This window comes from Colias croceus, chromosome 17 (assembly GCF_905220415.1).
Source record: "Colias croceus chromosome 17, ilColCroc2.1".
Classification (NCBI taxonomy): domain Eukaryota; kingdom Metazoa; phylum Arthropoda; class Insecta; order Lepidoptera; family Pieridae; genus Colias; species Colias croceus.
Window position 1 is genome coordinate 10,516,201 of NC_059553.1, and position 22,545 is coordinate 10,538,745.

The 22,545-nt window shown below is 45.3% G+C and overlaps 3 protein-coding genes across 3 annotated transcripts in view; 2 read left to right on the plus strand and 1 right to left on the minus strand.

Moving 5' to 3' along the window:
• LOC123698866 (endoplasmic reticulum metallopeptidase 1-like) overlaps positions 1 to 11,330 on the plus strand; it is a 39,052-nt gene extending 27,722 nt beyond the window's left edge. The window contains exons 11-16 of the mRNA XM_045645670.1: positions 1,389 to 1,762; positions 2,760 to 2,852; positions 3,487 to 3,703; positions 3,938 to 4,159; positions 6,754 to 6,965; positions 7,191 to 11,330. Of these exons, the coding sequence (XP_045501626.1) occupies positions 1,389 to 1,762; positions 2,760 to 2,852; positions 3,487 to 3,703; positions 3,938 to 4,159; positions 6,754 to 6,965; positions 7,191 to 7,358 (1,286 nt within the window). The 3' untranslated portion in view covers positions 7,359 to 11,330. The remainder of the gene's footprint in view (positions 1 to 1,388; positions 1,763 to 2,759; positions 2,853 to 3,486; positions 3,704 to 3,937; positions 4,160 to 6,753; positions 6,966 to 7,190) is intronic.
• On the minus strand, positions 7,468 to 10,023 carry LOC123699337 (translation initiation factor IF-2-like). The gene is made up of 4 exons (XM_045646264.1): positions 9,988 to 10,023; positions 8,842 to 9,077; positions 8,113 to 8,484; positions 7,468 to 7,963 (listed from the first exon to the last, which is right to left on the minus strand). The coding sequence occupies exons 1-4, from the start codon at positions 10,021 to 10,023 to the stop codon at positions 7,468 to 7,470; spliced, it is 1,140 nt and encodes a 379-aa protein (XP_045502220.1).
• An 846-nt stretch (positions 11,331 to 12,176) lies between the features above and the next one.
• Positions 12,177 to 22,543, plus strand: LOC123699180 (transmembrane protein 209-like). The gene is made up of 11 exons (XM_045646071.1): positions 12,177 to 12,360; positions 12,435 to 12,534; positions 17,266 to 17,294; positions 18,188 to 18,363; positions 18,530 to 18,851; positions 19,073 to 19,188; positions 20,902 to 21,011; positions 21,171 to 21,235; positions 21,362 to 21,420; positions 21,594 to 21,718; positions 22,110 to 22,543. Coding segments are annotated over exons 1-11 (1,410 nt in total). The 5' UTR covers positions 12,177 to 12,358; the 3' UTR covers positions 22,416 to 22,543.
• The last annotated feature ends 2 nt before the right edge of the window (positions 22,544 to 22,545 follow it).

Sequence of the window (22,545 nt, forward strand, 5' to 3'; positions counted from 1 at the left end):
GCGGCCGTGGCGCTGTCGCTGCACGCGGTGGGCGCGCGCCTGGCCTTCTACTCGCGGCCCTGGCTGCTCGTGCCGCTGTATGCCGTGCCGGGTACGACACACACGCTGGTGTCGCTGGCGCTGGCGCAGTGCTGCGGGCTGGCGGCCAGCGCGGCCGTGGCGCTGTCGCTGCACGCGGTGGGCGCGCGCCTGGCCTTCTACTCGCGGCCCTGGCTGCTCGTGCCGCTGTATGCCGTGCCAGGTACGACACACACGCTGGTGTCGCTGGCGCTGGCGCAGTGCTGCGGGCTGGCGGCCAGCGCGGCCGTGGCGCTGTCGCTGCACGCGGTGGGCGCGCGCCTGGCCTTCTACTCGCGGCCCTGGCTGCTCGTGCCGCTGTATGCCGTGCCAGGTACGACACACACGCTGGTGTCGCTGGCGCTGGCGCAGTGCTGCGGGCTGGCGGCCAGCGCGGCCGTGGCGCTGTCGCTGCACGCGGTGGGCGCGCGCCTGGCCTTCTACTCGCGGCCCTGGCTGCTCGTGCCGCTGTATGCCGTGCCAGGTACGACACACACGCTGGTGTCGCTGGCGCTGGCGCAGTGCTGCGGGCTGGCGGCCAGCGCGGCCGTGGCGCTGTCGCTGCACGCGGTGGGCGCGCGCCTGGCCTTCTACTCGCGGCCCTGGCTGCTCGTGCCGCTGTATGCCGTGCCAGGTACGACACACACGCTGGTGTCGCTGGCGCTGGCGCAGTGCTGCGGGCTGGCGGCCAGCGCGGCCGTGGCGCTGTCGCTGCACGCGGTGGGCGCGCGCCTGGCCTTCTACTCGCGGCCCTGGCTGCTCGTGCCGCTGTATGCCGTGCCAGGTACGACACACACGCTGGTGTCGCTGGCGCTGGCGCAGTGCTGCGGGCTGGCGGCCAGCGCGGCCGTGGCGCTGTCGCTGCACGCGGTGGGCGCGCGCCTGGCCTTCTACTCGCGGCCCTGGCTGCTCGTGCCGCTGTATGCCGTGCCAGGTACGACACACACGCTGGTGTCGCTGGCGCTGGCGCAGTGCTGCGGGCTGGCGGCCAGCGCGGCCGTGGCGCTGTCGCTGCACGCGGTGGGCGCGCGCCTGGCCTTCTACTCGCGGCCCTGGCTGCTCGTGCCGCTGTATGCCGTGCCGGGTACGCCACACACCTGTTCTAATATAAATAAAAAACAACGTGATACGAATATTTGATATTTTATTTTATACTATTCAAGTGTTTGGTAAAAATAAATGTTTAGGGTTCGAATATCACTTCGTGATATTTCTTTTTTCGATTTTTTTTATTAAAAAAATCGAAAAATATATAAAAAAAATATATAATAAATATAACTTATTTAGAACTTGTGCATCATAAGATAACGTGATGTGGTCGTGTGTCGCAGCGGTGTGCGCGTCGTGGTGGGACGCGCGGCTGACGTGGGGCAAGGCGGCGCGGCGCGGCGGGGCGGCGGCGCTGGCCCGCGGGCAGTGGGCGGCGCGGGCCTGGCGCGGCGCGCTGGGCGCGGCGGCGGGCGGCGCGCTGGCGGGCGGCGCGGCGCTGGGCCTGCGCAGCGCCTTCGTGCCCGCGCTGTGGGCGCTGGCGGCGGGCGCCGACGCGCTGTGGGCGGCGCTGCGCGTGCGGCCGGCGGCGCGCGCGGCGTGCTGGGCCGCGGCCGCCGCGCTGCCCGCCGCGCAGACCGCCTACCTGGCGCTGGGCTGCGTCAACATGTTCGCGCCCGTCATGGGCCGCGCCGGCACCACGCTCGTGCCGCCCGACGTTAGTGCTCATATAATAATACTCCTGTATAGTACAATTGCTTCTATTTTATTTTTGATACTAGCTTACCCCCCGCGGCTTCGCCCGCTTTCTCTAAAACGATTTGAGATTTAAACTATCCTATCTCTCAAGTTGGATCGAACTGCACATGGTGTGCGAATTTTATTATAATCGGTTAAGTGGTTTAGGAGTCCATTGAGGACAAACATTGTGACACGAGATTTATATATTTAAGAAAGATAAATAAATTAAATTTGAATACGTATCATTAATGATGTATAGCTTAATACTACTATACCTCTGTCTTAAACTCAAACATTTATTTATTCAATTAGACTTCTTTTAGAAGCACTTTCGAATCGTCATTCGGCTTCAAATGGAATACTGTCCACTACCATGTGCGATCGCGCATGCTTGGTCAGCTCCACAGCCATCCTCACTGCACACTCCGACTCACTGGAGCATTACACGCAGCATCACCGCACTCAGTTCCGACTCACCGTGAACTAGCGGCTTCCTGTTCCGACTCACTGGAACATACCTGGCACTGGCGAGGCAACTCGTACTACGACCTCCGGTCTCGGAGGGGAGTCCTGTAGCGACACCTCGCTCTGAATCGCGCAAGTGAAATGTTTTCACTACAGAGCATATTATATACAATTTTCCGACATCATCCATCGGGGCCTTCACGGCCGGCCAGTCAAGTTGACTGGTCGAGGATCCTCCCTTTTTCGATGGAGGAATTCCACTTTCCTTCCTGCACATCATATTTTTAACATTTACCACCGTTTCGGAAAGCAGTATCTATGGAGAAGAACCGGCAAGAAACTCCATAGTTGCTCCTTTAAAATCATATCAATATTACAATTCAATTTTACATAATATGTAACTTATATCTAACTACGTAATCTATCATAATATGCCAAAGAACTTAATTTTGTTATCAATTGATTTACATTTTCAGACTATAAATTATGTGATACCAATTTATGTACAGGTAATTATGGCGCTAATAGTGGGGTCGTTGACTTTGACGGTCTTCAGTTGGATGTTACCTATCGTCGTTACGGCTAAAAATCCACGAATCCTGGTATGTTGTTATGAGTCCATAAAGATTTTAGTGATTTTGACTTGTTTCTGTAATTCTTTAGGCGCTCGTTTAACAAAAATAAATTAGTAACAATGTGTTATAATATCTTAAATTAAAGATTCATTCAATATCTAAAATAAGTTCGAGACAATTTATTGATATTCATTGTCCAGTCCGCGCTTTAGGGAGTAGGACGTGTTGCGCTGCTCCGTCAGACACAAAATTACTAAAGTACGTTTTTCCCGCGCGTAGTAGTCGGGAAGCCCACGATACTAGATTAGAATTGGTGGAGTAGACGATAACGAGATAATAAGGTCCTATAATGTTTCCACTTTGAGCGCTTTCAGCCTTTGCTACTCGACTACACGATGACCGCGTTCAAACGTAAAAATAATAGCTTTCGTCCAACGCAATTTTGTATTAGGATTCTTAAACTTTTTACTCACTATACATATCTATGAATCTAATAGTGCAAAAGTAATAAGTTTTAAAAAACATCAAAAGTTTTGCCGTCTTTATTTCTGTGATGTTTACTTTTAAGATTTTATGTTTAACGCTTAGTTTTTTTATGTTTTTTTTCTCTTCCCTGTAATTTGAATGGGTTTATTGTCGCGCGTCGTATTATGTCGCGCAGCTGTACGCGGGCTGGTCGGTGACGCTGTGCGCGTGGCTGGTGGCGGCGGGCGCGCGCGGGTGGCCGTACAGCGCGGCGCGGCCGCAGCGCGTCATGCTGTTCCACACGCGCCGCTCCGTGCACGCGCCCGTCCCGCCCCCCGCACACGTCACGCACCAGGACTTCTACTGGCTGCCCGAGCTCGACGCCAACACGCCGCACTCGCTCGACGAGTACGGTGAGTGGCTGCTGGACACAGTTAATATTTAATGAAAACTTTTGTATTGCAAATATGTTTCGTACAAATAACGCGTCACGCGTTACGGAATAAGTCCGTTTGGCTTCCTTTCTTTGTTTAAGTGATCACTTACTTCTATCGGACGTCCCTAGACGCATACGTTTTTCGTATTTAAAGCGCACGAAGTTGCGAGCATTAATTTTATCTGAAAGTCTGTTTTTTCTGCGTGTTCAGTGGCGGGCATGCGCGACGCCGTGGCCACGCCGGCGGCGGAGTGCGCGCGCTGGGTGTACTGCGGCGCGCCGTACTACCTGCCGGTCGCGTCGCTCGTGGCGCGCGGCCACGCGCTGCCCGCCAGCTCCGCCCCGCCCACGCAGCTCGACCTCTCCGCCAGCCTGCTGCCCGCCGCCGACCATCCCATGTACCAGAGGAAGGAGTTGAGGCTGGATATTAATGGTGGGTAGCTTATTGATGATTATTAAAATTATTGGATTGTTAAAATTGAATTCTGTACATTTAAATAGTATCAGATAGATCACTCTTAATTTATAAGGCCGCCTTCTGTGCTGGACTAATTGTAAGTTTTAATTTTAAAAAATTATTTGTATGCCAGCACAATAAAGTGTTAATAAATAAATAAATAGTATTTTCGATCATGAAAGCTTATGAATTTAATTTATATTAAATTCATAAGATTTATTTAAATAAAAAAAATAATTAATACCAAAGTATCTAAATTATAGTCGAGCCAATTTAATAGGCAACATTTGACGTCTATCAATTTTATCTTCGAAGAGAGGTAACCTGCTTAAAAACATCGAATTTATTAATTTATGATGATTTTTATTCACAAGTAATCAATGCATTCGATTCTAGATATCTGATTTCGATTTTTAGAGTAACGTCTCTAGTATTTAAAAAGAAAAAAGGTTTATTGACACAAAATTGTAGCGACGTCAGTTCTTCAATTCAGAAATTGTTTATTATGTTTAGGATGGTTTATCAGTAAAATGAAATCTTAAAACTACTTGTATCGGTCATTATTATTAAAAATATGTAATCGTTATTGAAAAAAGTTAAGCAAATGTGCAGTTCTAACAAAACGAAATATCATGTTATTCTATGTCGTCCACAGAACAGGAAAAACTAATAGAAGTGTGATGTGGGCGTGGCCCACGTGTCACTAGTAAGGTAAGATCACCTAACTTACTCTCAGTTGTGCGCAGAAAAATATTCGAGTCGGTTGTCAGCTGTCAAACCTTTTTTCCATATTTATTCATTAATAAGGACGTGTTGTTTTGTATTAGAGACCAAAAATGTTAGCAGACACAATAATATCAGCAATAGAGGCATTTCATACCATCGGTAAGTCTAATTTTAATTTATTTTAAATATATTTTATGTTATAACTTCGCTTGTCGTAATTTGTCAAAAATTTATAAAAAAATAATAAGTCAAAATGAACCTTAATCCATGAGAAATTAGTACTATTATAGATTGAACAGCAAACAAGACTTTCTTGAATATTATTGCAATAAACAAACGAATGTCGGATTAGTGATGCATGTGGCGCATATCGACAGTATCGATACTTTAGAAAAGACAATCACTATAAAATATTAAATTTTATTTCATTTTTCCTTTGCTTTCATTAGTCCTATTTATTTATAGATTTTCCAAAGAGGCTAATTTAAAAGAGAAATGGATAAATGCAACGTGACGAGTTAACTGGATGCCGAACAGCACGAAGCAGTATAATGCCTCCTCCACACTACTCGCGAAGTTGAACGAGGTTAGACGAATAGAATAATGTAGAGAGGCACTTCGGCTTACTTCGTCCAACTTTACCTCGCCTCGGCCGACTTCCGTTTGTTGTCGGTTTTTGCGCCCGAGTCAAAGGGCACGAAGTTACCTGAAGTTCGTTCTGAATATGAACGTATGCGTTCTTCGCGAAGTTGAACGAGTGTGTAGTGTAGCACCGCGGACTTCAGTCAACTTCGGCCGAGTACTTCGCCGAAGAACTTCGCGAGTAGTGTGGAGGAGGCATAACAAAGGCCACCGATACATCAAACTCAAACTCAAACTCAAACATTTATTTATTCAATTAGACTTCTTTTAGAAGCACTTTTGAAACGTCATTACATATTTTAACATTTACCACCGATTCGGAAAGCAGTATCTACGGAGAAGAATCGGCAAGAAACTCCATAGTTGCTCTTTTTAATCATGTCAGTTTTACAATTTAATTTTACAAAATACATTATATGTGTTATATGTACATCAAACATCAAACCTATGGCAGTTCCAAGATTTAAAATAATGCATAATTTCTGTTTGTGTTTTGTAAATATAGATTTATACTATTCTATTCCGTATTTTATTAAAATATAATAATATGAAAAGACGTACTTAGTAGTAATAAACATACTCCAAAATGTAACACATCATGCTATACTCTTATAATAGAACGAAAAAAAAAAATGCACAAAAATATATTTATTTGTGAATTATCGATAATAAGGCTGACATCCCTTAGAGCATAGCATCAGGTTAATGTCAAGTTAATGTCATTAATTTAGAGTGACACAAATTTCAACCTTATTTCTATGTGTTGAGGTTCAAAGTTATATCTATCGAAAATTAACGCCCTCTGTTGTGGAGTAGCTGAATGTTTTCGAATTTGGAATTTCTGAGCTAAGAGAAACAAAACAGCTAATATACCTAGGGATGTTATACTAAAATAAACCGTAACATAGTGCTTTAGGGTACATATTGAAATGCTGAATTTATAACCTAAGTCGGTTTTTACTCAAATTAAGCTGTCCAATCAAAGGCATAGTTTACTTGTAGTGTACTGTGTAACTATCGGTTTAAATGTGTGGGTTTGGCGACACTGGTTTTCATACTAATTATGACATTATATCACTTCTATTAGTTTTTCCTGTTCTGTGATGTCGTCGTTACTAGGTTACGTTGTTGAATTTTGTTAAACTGTCAAATGTTGCCTATTAAAATGGCTCTACTATAAATGTTCATTTTGTAACTACCAGGTACCAACCACATAGTAGTGATCCTGGCGCCGACCGCGGGCGGCGAGATCACGTCGTGCCGAGCGCGGGGCGCGGGGCGGGGCGGCGCGGCGGGCGTGCGGCCCCAGCCCGGCCCGCGCTGGCGCCGCGCACCGCACACGCTGCGCACGTACTTCGTCACGCTGCACGACGCGCGCCCGCCGCGCCCCTGGCAGCTCTCGTGTGATATACAGGTGGGTTAGCTATAATTGTGCAAATATTGTTTCATTAGTGATCGCATAATAGTGATATTACACACGAACTCGAAATAGATACGCCACGAAACAATAATATGATTGAAAATATTATTGTTCTCATAGTAGGCGCCATGGCTCTCGCACTTTTCGTTTACATTAAGTAATTTAACTTCATCAAAAATACAACCGTAACATTTAAATTCATCATGTATATCATGGCAGCGGCCGCTCACCGCCAACGACTCGCAGTGGGTGCACATGTCGGTGGCGGGGCACAGCATGTTCGGCGAGCGGCAACGCGGGCCGCAGCACGCCGCGCTGCTGGCCGCGCTGCCCGCCTGGACCGCGCCCACGGGCTGGGCCGTGCACCTGCACCTGCTCTCCGTCTGACGCTGCTAGCCCTCCCCCCCCCACCCGGGCCGCAGCACGCCGCGCTGCCCGCCTGGACCGCGCCCACGGGCTGGGCCGTGCACCTGCACCTGCTCTCCGTCTGACGCTGCTAGCCCTCCCCCCCCCCCCCCGGCCGCAGCACGCCGCGCTGCCCGCCTGGACCGCGCCCACGGGCTGGGCCGTGCACCTGCACCTGCTCTCCGTCTGACGCTGCTAGCCCTCCCCCCCCCCACCCGGGCCGCAGCACGCCGCGCTGCCCGCCTGGACCGCGCCCACGGGCTGGGCCGTGCACCTGCACCTGCTCTCCGTCTGACGCTGCTAGCCCTCCCCCCCCCACCCGGGCCGCAGCACGCCGCGCTGCCCGCCTGGACCGCGCCCACGGGCTGGGCCGTGCACCTGCACCTGCTCTCCGTCTGACGCTGCTAGCCCTCCCCCCCCCCACCCGGGCCGCAGCACGCCGCGCTGCCCGCCTGGACCGCGCCCACGGGCTGGGCCGTGCACCTGCACCTGCTCTCCGTCTGACGCTGCTAGCCCTCCCCCCCCCACCCGGGCCGCAGCACGCCGCGCTGCCCGCCTGGACCGCGCCCACGGGCTGGGCCGTGCACCTGCACCTGCTCTCCGTCTGACGCTGCTAGCCCTCCCCCCCCCACCCGGGCCGCAGCACGCCGCGCTGCCCGCCTGGACCGCGCCCACGGGCTGGGCCGTGCACCTGCACCTGCTCTCCGTCTGACGCTGCTAGCCCTCCCCCCCCCACCCGGGCCGCAGCACGCCGCGCTGCCCGCCTGGACCGCGCCCACGGGCTGGGCCGTGCACCTGCACCTGCTCTCCGTCTGACGCTGCTAGCCCTCCCCCCCCCCACCCGGGCCGCAGCACGCCGCGCTGCCCGCCTGGACCGCGCCCACGGGCTGGGCCGTGCACCTGCACCTGCTCTCCGTCTGACGCTGCTAGCCCTCCCCCCCCCACCCGGGCCGCAGCACGCCGCGCTGCCCGCCTGGACCGCGCCCACGGGCTGGGCCGTGCACCTGCACCTGCTCTCCGTCTGACGCTGCTAGCCCTCCCCCCCCCACCCGGGCCGCAGCACGCCGCGCTGCCCGCCTGGACCGCGCCCACGGGCTGGGCCGTGCACCTGCACCTGCTCTCCGTCTGACGCTGCTAGCCCTCCCCCCCCCACCCGGGCCGCAGCACGCCGCGCTGCCCGCCTGGACCGCGCCCACGGGCTGGGCCGTGCACCTGCACCTGCTCTCCGTCTGACGCTGCTAGCCCTCCCCCCCCCACCCGGGCCGCAGCACGCCGCGCTGCCCGCCTGGACCGCGCCCACGGGCTGGGCCGTGCACCTGCACCTGCTCTCCGTCTGACGCTGCTAGCCCTCCCCCCCCCACCCGGGCCGCAGCACGCCGCGCTGCCCGCCTGGACCGCGCCCACGGGCTGGGCCGTGCACCTGCACCTGCTCTCCGTCTGACGCTGCTAGCCCTCCCCCCCCCACCCGGGCCGCAGCACGCCGCGCTGCCCGCCTGGACCGCGCCCACGGGCTGGGCCGTGCACCTGCACCTGCTCTCCGTCTGACGCTGCTAGCCCTCCCCCCCCCACCCGGGCCGCAGCACGCCGCGCTGCCCGCCTGGACCGCGCCCACGGGCTGGGCCGTGCACCTGCACCTGCTCTCCGTCTGACGCTGCTAGCCCTCCCCCCCCCACCCGGGCCGCAGCACGCCGCGCTGCCCGCCTGGACCGCGCCCACGGGCTGGGCCGTGCACCTGCACCTGCTCTCCGTCTGACGCTGCTAGCCCTCCCCCCCCCACCCGGGCCGCAGCACGCCGCGCTGCCCGCCTGGACCGCGCCCACGGGCTGGGCCGTGCACCTGCACCTGCTCTCCGTCTGACGCTGCTAGCCCTCCCCCCCTCCCCCCCACCCCGCTACCGCGGCACACGGGACTACGTAAGAGGACAAGCTTAACAATGTAGGACAGTGACTATTATGGGATCACAGTTATGATTGAGTCACTTAGCGAGCAATGTTGCGACATCATTGCATATTATGTATTTCTAAATACTACAGTCTCTATAATGACAGAGCAAATCACTTTTTTATTATTTTGGATTGAAATTTGTTTTCAATCAATTATTTTGCTTTTAGTTATGTAGCAATGTATGCAATACAAACATTGAATAAAATACCTACATAAGTAGATCTTTTGCAATAAATATTTGATTTATACGCTTATATGTGTCAAGGTATATATACTAAATGTGGTGTTCATTGAAATAATATTTAATGTTGTGCTTTAATTATTATATTGCTTATAACAATAATCAAAGTTTAATGAATCCTGTCCAAAGAGTATAAATTAACATTCCCTAATTTATATTTAACAACATTGTGTACACAATTCCCAATGCACTAGAATCTAGATAGCTCCGATTTGGGCTGTGAACCTTAAATAAGTTGTAGTCTGACTCAAGAGCATGCTTGTTTTTATTTGTTTAATGGTCCCTCTTCACAATGAGCAGCGTTGGCCCAACAAATGATCGTCGATTTTGGCCGCCATTACAGCGATTATCTTTCAATATCTACAATGACGTCCGATCATAGACATTTAGGCCGTCAGAGGCAATCACGATAGTGTCTCTTAGTACCATGGGGATTGCCTCTACTCGCCCAACACTACCCATTGTGAAGAGGGCCCATTACATCCCTAAAGTTTTTAGCAAAAATCTAGTAACATTTATTTCAATATTAACAATCAATTTTCAATAATATAAATTTTGAAAGCCTATAGCTATAAAAAAGCAAATTGTAATCAATTCAATTATGATAGCATATCAATTTAATTTATAGTATAGTTATGTAACAAAGTTGTGACTATAGTTATGTAGATCTTTTAGTGAAATCTGGCAATGACGCTGATCAACATGTATTCTAATATACTATTGTAATGTTTGTCTCTGGCTGATATATCGTAATTAAATCGCAAAAGTTTTACTGCTCAATATTTTAAAATACACAATATTTTAAAAACTGTAATTTTAAGGTAAAAGCAATTAAAATCTAAATGAAATGAATAACACCATGTAATAACACGACCCTTCGGTAAAGCGTCATTGTTAAAGTTGCCAAATACAAGACATGATGGTTAATCATAATTATCATCAATTATTAGTTGTAATGTAGCGATAGTTGATCGTAGCCGTCCGTTTACTGTTTGGTTTGGATATGTTTAGAGTTTATTGTTTAAGATTAGTATAATAAGGCCTTTCAAAAGTCAGTTCCTACTGACATAGGTAATTTAAAGGTGTGAGAAAAAAAAAAGAAATAATATGGTTGCTCGATAAACAAATGTGCAACTATAGGGGCCTATGAATGTAGACAGTGATGCTTGATGATATTTTATAAATAAGATTAAATTGTATTTGTAATTATACCAATGAAATTATTCTATTATACGAAAAAGATTGACAATTTAAAATAATACATGCTTTTACAATAAAGCTTCAGTCTTGCACAAAATGAATTAATGTTTTGCTTTATAAATAAGGTAATTATATTCGTAAATATACATATACGAGGCACAAAATAAATTAAATAAAATATCGATAGTTGTACTCTTTCTCTATAAAACTACAATAGAATCACTAATATTAATCACAAAATTCATTTTTATTCAATTAAACTTCTATTGATGTAACTAATTTATGATTTAATTATCACCTATATTTACTTGAAGTTCTGTAAAAAAAAACTCTATTCAATTTTAATTAATAGTCTATAATTATTTAAACCACTCTTTAAATTTTAGTATAAAATTTATTTGATATAAGTTTGGTGCCAGGTAGTTATATTACAATGTGATTGTTAATTATATCATAATATGCGGGTACCTACTTACAGTGCCCTCAGAAGAAGGTAATGTGTTTGTATCAAATGGTAATATTTTAATGTGTTGTGTTTATGTTAACTGAATAAAATGTTGATGATATATCGTATGCCTTTTATTTAATACTAGTTCCCGTGGGATTTCCGTGATAAAAAATCCTATGTGTTAATCCAAGTTACCCTCTATATGGGTGCTTAAATTTCATTGTAATAGGTTCAATAGTATTTGCGTGAGAGAGTAACAAACATACATACACATACATCCATCCTCACCGCATTTATAATAATATATACTAGCTGTGTTCCGCGGTTTCACATTGCTCCGCTCCTGTTGGTCTTAGCGTGATGATCCTATAGCTTTCTTCGATATATGGGGCTTTTTAACACCGATGAAACGAAAGCTTTAAAATTTTTTCAAACAATTAATGATAAATCGATTGCACGCATCAATTCACGCGCATTACTTTTATGAGTGCTCGATTGTGCGAAGCGTTGCTGTAGTTGAAACATTCAACTCTCAATGCTTAACGCATTATGCCGCATAATGCGCTCTAGTGCAGCTGTAATTGGTAAACGGGGATCATTAAGTTTTATTTCAACAAAATCTGTTTATAAAACATACGAAAATGTCTTAGATATTCAAATATACGCCACTCTGTCGGAAGGGTACCTTTCCTCCCCCACGAAATCTTACTCGTCACAAATCATATTCAGTCTTTATTCAGTACTGTATATTATAATATAGACTATTTAAATTACACGTTTTAGTGCACGTTTAGTGCTTGTTTCACAGCACATTTCACAGGCTTGTTTAGTGCTATGTTCAATTGTTTACTCTATGATATTTACACTAAGTACCACTTGAAATTTGAGCAGTCTGTGGACTTTGACAGATTGTCATTGTCATAAGTCACTTGTCAATTGTCATTTGCCATTGCGGCTTGCGCGCAGCCAAAGAGTCGCGCAGCGTGCGGTTTTATTAATGTTTGAAACTGTGATTTAAAATTTCGTTAACTAAGTGTTATTTTGTTGAAAAATGACGATGATTTGCCTTGTATATTAGATGTCTGTAGAAGAGCTTTAGTATTCGATAAATTCTTCATTTATTTAGATCCCTTGTTATAGATTTTCATCATGTAAGTATAATCCAACGTATAGTAGGTAAACAAAGTTTTATATTTTCTGAAATATTTGTCCTGTATTTTTTCAGGTCTCTCAATAACAGTTCATCTTTACTTCAACGCACAATAGACTTAAATTATGCGAACAAAAAGCGGGTCAAGTCTTTTAAATGGATTTGTGTAAATGCCACTTTCTTGGCATGCCACTTTTCATTCGTCAACTGTCATAACCACGGAAACATACTCTCGTGAAGAAAAAATCGTTACTACGGAAAATATTCTAGTTCATGTCGATAAAAAGTGTAAAAAGTGGAAAATATTCACTGAAGTTCATGTGTGATTGTTATCCAGTGAAAGTGTTGTGTTTTTCGCAAAAAGAACTAGTGCTAAAACTTAATAGTGACATTTAAAACTTTTTGCAAACTACAGACTACCCTCATTATTACATCTTACTTTCTACTGTCAAGTGAAGATGACATGACATGACCATAGACAATATTATCTGTGTTGCCACTACCTAAATAAATAATAATAGAATATAAATATAACTAAATTTTAACTTTAAATTAATAAAAAAAAAAAAAATAAAAAAAAATAATAATAATAATAAAAAATAAAAAAAAACAAAAAAAATATATATACACCGTCGCATACGCCTACTTGCGGGAATGGGCGTCACACTGAAAGTGACCTTAATGTTTCGGCCCGACCCGTGGGAACAAGAACAAAAATGAGCGAATCCGTAAAAACAACTGATAATAGCTCACCCGATAGGTCAGATAAAAATAACCCTAAAATATTAACACAGCAACTTTTCCACAAAGGAATATTCATAAATAGGCCAAGATCTAACTCCTTTAGCGGAACACCTAACCCGGAAGTGAATCGAACAAACCTAATAAGCACTGCTAGAGAAACAAGTAACAACAGCAATGCACATCACACTACACAAGACCAAGAATGGACACAAACCAATAGTTCTAAAAGGCAAAGATCTAGCCCAGAGCCAACTCAGCGCAGTCACAAACAATGTAAACTAAACTACTGGCTGGCAGCGCCAGGAATACCAGTGTCTAATAGTTTTAATGAACTAGACACCGAGGAACCTACATTGACGACTGAAATATCGCCTACGCTCAAACCACCAAGACCTCCTCCGATGTTCATTGACAAAGTTAGTAACATCCAACCCTTACTTCAACTGCTTGAAGAAGTCGCGCAAGGAGACTATGAAGTCAAAGTCCTACGTAACGAAAGAGTAAAGATACAACCTAAATCAGCCGAGTCATACTCTACCATCTACAAAGAGCTTCGGAAGAAAAATACAGAATTCTATACTCACCAACCAAAAGTAGAAAGAAGTTTTAGAGTTATTCTTAAACACCTCCACCCATCTACTGACAAAGAAAGCATCAAAACAGCCCTTGAAGAATTGAATCATAAAGTTCGAAATATCTGGAATATCAAAAACAGAATATCAAAGCAAGCTCTTCCAATGTGGAGCATCGATCTGGAGCCTAATGTAAACAATAAGGACGTATATAAAATTAGATCCTTACTCCATTGCCGCATAGTCATCGAAGCACCAAGACCAAAAAGAGAAATTCCACAATGTTCTAACTGCCAGGAATATGGCCACACTCAAAAATTCTGTCACAGGCAACCTAGATGCGTAAAATGCGCTGAACCACATCATACCTCTCAGTGTCCTCGAAAAGAAAGATCAATCGATGTTAAATGTATACTGTGTAGTGGGAACCACCCCGCCAATTATAAAGGCTGCATAGTGTATCAAGAATTGCAAAAAATTAAATTTCCAGCACCACACCCTATAAGGAAACGAATGATGGACATAAGAACGAGTCAACCCAATGTAAAATTACATAGTTCTAACAACAAAAGAACTTACGCTTTTGTCACAAAAGGTGCGCAACAACCTAACATTGAAAATAATAATGAATCAACCATAAAAAACAAAGTTGGAGCTAACGGCGATCTAAACGGTATTCGGGATCTATTAACAACTCTTATGAACCAAATGCTCATTATGACAAAAACGTTAACCGAAGTCATTGCCAATATCCAAACACATTCACTGCACTAATTATAGGCGTATGGAACGCTAACGGCTTGTCACACCACTCAGAAGAGTTGAAAATATTTCTCAAAATGAACCACATAGATATAATGCTTATCTCCGAAACTCACTTCACACCAAAGAGCTACCTAACAATAACAGGTTATACTATATATCGCACAGACCACCCAGACAACAAGGCGCATGGTGGTTCAGCTGTTCTTATCAAATCGAAGTTAAAACACTACTTTCTGGGCTCTTACTCAAAGAATTATATTCAAGCAACAAGTGTAGTAATAAGTGACTGGGTCAGCGATATTACGGTTTCAGCACTATATTTACCACCAAGATACACTGTAAAAGAAGCAGAATTTAACGACTACTTTCAAACGCTTGGTCGCCGTTTCATTGCGGGCGGTGATTATAATGCAAAGCACACTTTTTGGGGCTCCCGGTTGATATTACCTAGAGGGCGAGAGCTTCTCAGATGCATCCAAGCCAAGAATCTGGAAGTTGTATCTACTGGACAACCCACCTATTGGCCATCTGACAAAAATAAAATTCCGGATCTAATAGACTTTTGCATCACCAAAGGAATCCCCAAGAACAACATCACCTGTCAAGGTTCCCTAGATCTGTCCTCCGATCATTCCCCAATTGTAGTAAACGTTCAAACTGTCGCAGAAGCACAAATAGAAAAATGTACACTACACAATAAAAACACCAACTGGCCACTTTTTAGGGAACTTGTTGATAAAGCATTCACTAATCAAATCTGTTTAAAATCAGCGGATGACATAACAAAAGCAGTGGAGTTTTTCAATAGTAGTATACAAGATGCAGCTTGGTCGTCGACCCCGCCATCGAAACCTCCAAGGACAGATAACCTTGTCCCCAGACACGTACTTCATAAGGTCGCCTTAAAAAGAAAGCTACGTAAACAGTGGCAAGAAACCAGAAATCCTAATACTAAAAAGCAGCTTAATCATATCGTCAGAGACTTGAAGCATACACTAGATCTAGATCGTAATGTAAAATTCAGCAATTACCTATCGGGACTGGATTCCACCGCTTCCTCAGACTACTCCTTGTGGAAGGCCACCAGAAAACTAAAACGACCCGTCAGAACATCACCCCCCATTAGAAAAGCAGACGGAACTTGGGCCCGAACAGACCAAGAGAAGGCTAAGTGCTTCTCGAATCATCTTACGAACGTTTTCTCCCCTCACCCGTATGAAGGCCCATTAGATCACCTGGAAGTTGTCAACAACCTTCTGGGCACAGATATGGATAAGGAAAACCCCCCGCCCAAGTTCTCAAAAAAGGAGATCAGCAATGCTATAAAGTGCTCTAACCCAAAAAAATCACCTGGTTACGATCTCATCACCAACCGTTTATTAAAAGAGCTGCCGGAATCGGGTATGATCTACCTAACGTCTCTTTTCAATGCCATAACGAGGCTACGATTCTTCCCTGATCAATGGAAGGTTGGGATGATTATTATGTTGCTTAAGCCAAACAAAAAACCTGAAGAGGCGAAGTCATATAGGCCCATAAGCCTACTACCGATCGTTTCTAAAATATATGAGTCACTTCTACTGACACGCCTGCTACCCATACTTGCGGAAAAGAAATTAATACCAGATCACCAGTTCGGGTTCCGCAGCAAACATGCCACTGTTGATCAGGTACATAGGCTCACGAAAAAAATTATGGAGTCCTTGGAAACAAAAACATACTGCTCTGGTGCTTTCTTGGACATATCCCAGGCATTTGACCGTGTATGGCACGATGGCCTACTCTATAAAGCTAAATCCTCACTACCAAGTTACCTGTATGAACTTATAAAATCATTCTTGGAAAGAAGACACTTTATTGTCCGGGAAGGAGAAGCGTTGTCCGAGCTGTGTCCTATAAAGGCGGGAGTCCCTCAGGGCAGCGTGTTGGGACCTGTACTATACCTGCTCTTTACTGCCGATATACCGACACCCACAACAGTCATCACAGGTACATTTGCCGACGATACCGCCATCTTAGCAACGCATAGTGACCCAGTAATAGCCTCAGAGATACTTCAAAAGGCACTTAATGAAATCTCCCAATGGCTCAAGAAATGGCGTATGAAGGCAAATGAAACAAAATCTGTAAACGTCACATTCACCTTGAGAAGAGGCTTATGTCCCGCAGTAAAATTAAACGACATCGAAATTCCTCAAGCTGACCATGTGAAATACCTCGGAATTCACCTTGACAAGAGATTAACCTGGCAAAAACACATCTTCACTAAAAGAAAACAACTTGGGCTACAGGCTAGAAAACTGCACTGGCTCATCGGTGGAAAGTCCCAACTGTCCCTTGAGAACAAAATATTAGTATATAAGGCTATTCTAAAACCCATATGGACTTACGGGATCCAACTTTGGGGAACCGCGGCTAATTCCAATATTGAGATATTACAAAGATTTCAAAACAAAATGCTAAGATTAATGACAAACTCTCCGTGGTACATACCCAACGAGCTCCTCCACCATGACCTAAAAATCCCTACTGTGAAACAAGAGATCCAACGATATACAAAGTCATATAAAGACCGCTTAGCGCACCACCCTAATATTCTCGCCCAGACCCTTATGGGCGAAGATCATCAAGCACGACGACTGAAACGAAAAATACCTCAAGATTTAGTCCACACACAGTGACCACACTGTTATAATGAGGATGTGACACAGGTCACATACCGTGCATGCCAATAATGATATGTCCAACATGCCGCTTATTGTCCCAAATATGATGGAGACAGATCGCAGCAAAAAAAGATTTAAAAAAAAAAAAAAAAAAAAAAAACTTTCTTGGTGATATTTACGTACGATTTGTAAGTATAACCATATTACAAAGCATATTACTATTACCATCGTTCGATTTATTGTATTTTGTACACTTGGGGGTATACTAAGTATTAATTTAACTTTAACCCATCTTTATATAAAGAATAGGTCATGTTTATGTCTTTATTTTCACTGCCTGTTTGTGTTCATGCATAAGGCATAAATGGGCAGTCAGTATTGTAAACAAGGGACCAGACCATGAGGGGACGGTGTTCACCAAGTTTGTGTCCTTGCTAAATAATAAAATCAATGAATATGATATCATAAAAGGAATGACTTTTTAAAGTGAAACTTTTATTACATCGTCTCAAACTTTTTGGTCTGTGTAGCGCATGTCGCGTGACGCACGATACGTACGATAATTATCGTACAAATACGATAATTTTTAGTTAAATGTCTATAGTGTGAAAAATAGTTTCACTTTTACCGTGGTTTCATAAAACCACACAACTTTTTCTATATAATTAAGCTTTCTGCTGGCGACTAACTGTCTAGTCTTTAACTTAACAAATTATATACTGCAGCCTTATTTGCAAACCACACTATGTCAAAACCGAAGGATCTGTCTCCATCATGCTTGGGACAAAAAGTGGCATATTGGATGTGTGGCATTTAGATGATATCCCTTTCCACCCTCCACAAGATCTAACAACGTTTTTATAAAGATAATAAATGTTCTATGTCAACTAATATAAATCGATTCTTGTTTATAAACATAAGAAATTTACTTCATCATTATTTATGTAACTATTATCAAGAATAATTAGGCTCAAAGAACTACATAAATGAGTCAGAGTTTTAGTGATGTGGATTCCCAATTGGACAAATTCTACTTCTGCATAATAATTGAGGCTTTCTAATAAATCCCTCATGGTTTTAGATCATGTAAGTGCCCGGGCTACACGTCGGTGTTCCACTATGTGGAGCTGGTGTGCGCGGGCGTGCTGGCCGCCAACCTGGTGCAGCACGCACTGCAGCTGCTGCCGCGCCGCGCCGCCGCGCTGCCGCTCTCGCGCGCGCAGCAGCGTCTGCTCGGCCTGGCCGACGCTGATCTAGGTATACTGGCATTTGTTTATTCAATAAATTTAGTTATGGTCAAATGCATAATTATGTGCCTGTCAAAATATAATAATTATTGTCAATAAAATATTTTTGCGACTATAAACTCGGATGTAACCCATCCTGTCTTTCAAGTTAGATCAAACTGCACATGTGATTTCAGACTCATCATTCATCCTGGCAGACAACGGCCCCGCGCAGGTGCTGCAGAGCGCAAACGAGGACAGCGCGTGGTCGGTGTCGGACGCGGAGCTGTCTCTGTCGCCTCGCTCCTGGCGCCCGCCTTCCCCTTCACCCCCCTCCCCGCATTCCCCACATTCTCCCCATTCCCCACACTCCCCGCATTCCCCACATTCCCCAAATTCTCCCCATTCCCCACACACGCCGCCGTCGCCGCAAGTCACCCCACCACATTCATCATCGTTCACTGAAAGAGGTCGAGACTATTTCATCGCTGACAGGCATTCTCTAACGGAATATCTCAAGTGAGAACATTGGGATGCAAAAATTAACTACGCATGCGTTTGTATTTATGAATTTCCGAATTTTCTCAATATTATGTGCTATACCAATCACTATAACATAAGTATGACTTGAAAGTGATACAAAAGATTACTTCAATTTATTTCATATGAACTACACTACTAATTTCTGTATTGAGTGTGAGATAATTACTCATTTAAATTGGCATGTATATCGCTCGCAGACAGTACGACGAGCGCAGCCTGGTGGAGGCGGGCGGGGTGGTGAGCGCGGGGGCGGGGGCGGGGGGGGCCGCGTGGGGCGCGCCGCCGCACTACCAGCTCGCCAGCGTCGACACCGGTATGTACCACGTGCTATACATTGCACACACAACACATACAAATTATACGACACAGTATATACAGGGTGTAATCGTTAAGTGTGCACAGGCGATTTTTCCGTAAGTATTACAGATAACAAAAAACTTTAAACTGATATCGAAAGTACTTAACCTAATGAGTAAAATGGCCGTTATAATTTTTTAAAAATAAATCGAGAAATATCAAAAAACTCTCCCATACATTAAGTATGAAATATGAATATCCCATATACATTTAATATGAAAGATTTTAGCTTTCTTTTTCTTTTTTTTTGGTTCTCTGCTTTAATTCCTTCACAAATTTGAAGTGGCATTTTCCACGCTTTTTCCGGATATTTTCATTTTCCACGCTTTTCCCGGACATTTTCACGCATTTTCCGGATATTTTCCGGAGATCCGGGGCATTTTCCGGGAAAAGCGTGGGAATGCTTGGAAACTCCCCGGAAAATGCCTGGGGAATTCCCGGAAAATGCCAGGCAAATGTCTGGGAAATGCCTGGAAAATATCCGGAAATTGCCTGGGAAATGCTTGGAAACTTCCCGGAAAATGCCTGGGAAATGTCCGGAAAATGCGTGAAAATGTCCGGGAAAAGCGTGGGAAAATCCCCGGAAAATGCCAGGCAAATGTCCGGAAAATGTCTGGGAAATGCCTGGAAAATATCCGGAAAATGCCAGGGAAATATCCGGGAAATGCGTGGAAATGTCCGGAAAAAGCGTGGAAAATGCCACTTCAAATTTGCGAAGTAATTAAAACCAAAAAAGAAAAAGAAAGCTAAAATCTTTAGCCCGGTTTACACGCACACTCTTTACCGCGTGATTGAGTGCGCGGGATTGAACGCGGGAAAGCACGCGCGCGCAATCGCGAGGGATTGTTTTGTCACGTTTTTTTATGCACTATTCTTTCGCGCGCGATTATTCTTGCCTTTTTGAGGAAAGAGGAAATATTGTGCGTGTAAACGATAATCGCGCGCGATTAAACGAAGGAAAACGTGGCGCGTTGGAGTGTGAGCGGAGTGGACGCGCAATCTCGTTCTCTCTGTCATCTTTCAAATGCTCGCTCTTTCCCGCGTGAAAGCCGAATCGCGCGCGAAAGAGCGTGCGTGTAAACCGGGCTTTTCATATTAAATGTATACGGGATATTCATATTTCATACTTAATGTATGGGAGGGTTTAAAGATAATTTTTTTGATATTTCTCGATTTATTTTTAAAAATTTATTACGATTTACGGCCATTTTACTCATTAGGTTAAGTACTTTCGATATCAGTTTAAAGATTTTTGTTATCTGTAATATGTACTTACGGAAAAATCGCCTGTGCACACTTAACGATTACACCTGTATACGACATCACTACATAGTATAAAACAAAGTCGCTTTCTATGTCCCTATTTCCCTATGTCCCTTTATATGCTTAAATCTTTAAAACTACGCAACGGATTTTGATGCGGTTTTTTTTAATAGATAGAGTAATTCAAGAGGAAGGTTTTAGTATATAATTCATTAGGTTTTAGATAAAGTGGGCGAAGCCGCGGGCGGTAAGCTAGTAGTATATAAAAAGTGGATTTCTCAGTCCATAATATGTATGCTTAAATTTTTAAAACTACGCAAAACGGGCGAAGCCGCGGGCAAAAAAACAACTTAATTATGTAATAAAAAAATTCTATTACAATAAAATTATATCAAAAAATTTGCAGCAAATAGTATGAAATCAGAAGAGGGATCACCGGAGGGGTCTCCACAAGTGTGGTGGCAACTTGATCTGGACCCGCAGCGGCTCACACAGTTCAACCTCAATTTACGATTGGTATAACGAGTGTATTATTTATTTATTGAATTCTGAATGATGTCTTGCAAGTGTTAATTGTAAAACATGTGATATATTTTTAAAATCTATAATGTAATTACTAATTTTTTTGCAAATAAATATTTATTACTTAATTAACATGTGCAATGTGTGTGTCAGTGGATCCACGTGACGATCCTGGAGCGACTGGTGCGCGAGCTGCAGCGCGTGGACGCGGCGCTGGGCGCGGGCGGGGGCGCGGGGCGCGAGGGCGCGGGCGGGGGCGCCGGCTGGGGCGCGGGCGGGGGCGCCGGCCGCGTGCCGCCCGAGCGCCTGCGCGCGCTGGCCCGCGACGTGCCCGCGCTGGCCGCGCTGCTGCCCTTCCTCGAGCCCTTCCCCGACCAGCGCTACCTCGTGCGACGCATCAGGGGTAATGGCTAATACTCGACTGCTGCAGTATACTGCTGTAAAGTTAACTGACTTCAAATTCTTAGTTATATCGAAAAATGTCCAATATTGTAATTACAAATAAGGTTATGAACCCCTTATTCCTTTTTGCTTTCACCAGTCAGATAACATTATAATATAAATATTGTTGTTTAGAGTTGGCTACGGGCGGCTGCATGAGTGCGTACAAGTGGAACGGCGGAGGCGCCGACTGGGACGAGTCCAAGCCCACTGACGCGGAGCTTGTTCTGCATCTAGTGGCCACATACTTGGATATACAGGTATGAGTTACATTTAACGACAATTATTATTTTTAAACATCAATCTTTCATCAAACTTTCTTATTATTCTACTCTATATGCATGTCTTTTGTCTGCATGCATGTTGTGTTCACTAATTTAAGAAATTACACCGTAAATCAAAGTCAAATGATGTATAGAGTAAATGTATTATGTATCACATATTTAATTAATGTGTCTATGCGTAATGTGTATGTCTTTGTGTTGATTTCAAGTTGTGAACCAAATAATAATAAAAAAATCACCTCTTTTTGAAGATATTTTTGTGACTTGGTAGTAAACACGTTTTTGTTAAACTTAAGACTATTTAATTGCTAGGCTGGTATGGCCGGTAGCTATGTTGCAAGTATGTAATGGTTCGTTCGGTTGTCAGACGAGCGGCGGCATGAACGGCGCGGTGGGCGGGCGCTCGTTCAGCTCGGAGTACCTGTCGCTGGAGGGCGGGGCGGTGGGGGGCGCGGGGGCGGGGCGGCTCGCCGTCGTGCGGCTGTCGCGCGCGCCGCCGCACTACGCGCTGCAGGCGGGCGAGCAGCGCCTGCAGCTGCCGCGCGGGCGCAGCAACCTGCTGCTGGCGCTGCTGTGCCTGCTGGCCGCCGCCGCGCGCCGCCAGCCGCCCGCACTGGCGCGCACGCACCTCGGGCCCGCCGGCCTCAACATGCTGTGGATCATCGGCCGCTGACCGCGCACACACGCACGCAACTCCCCTCCTTATGTTCCTAGTGTTAAGTTCTAATATTGTAAACTTTTGACAATAAAGTGATGTACTTTATAACTGGTGTCTTTTTACTTTAGTTTTTATTCGAATGACA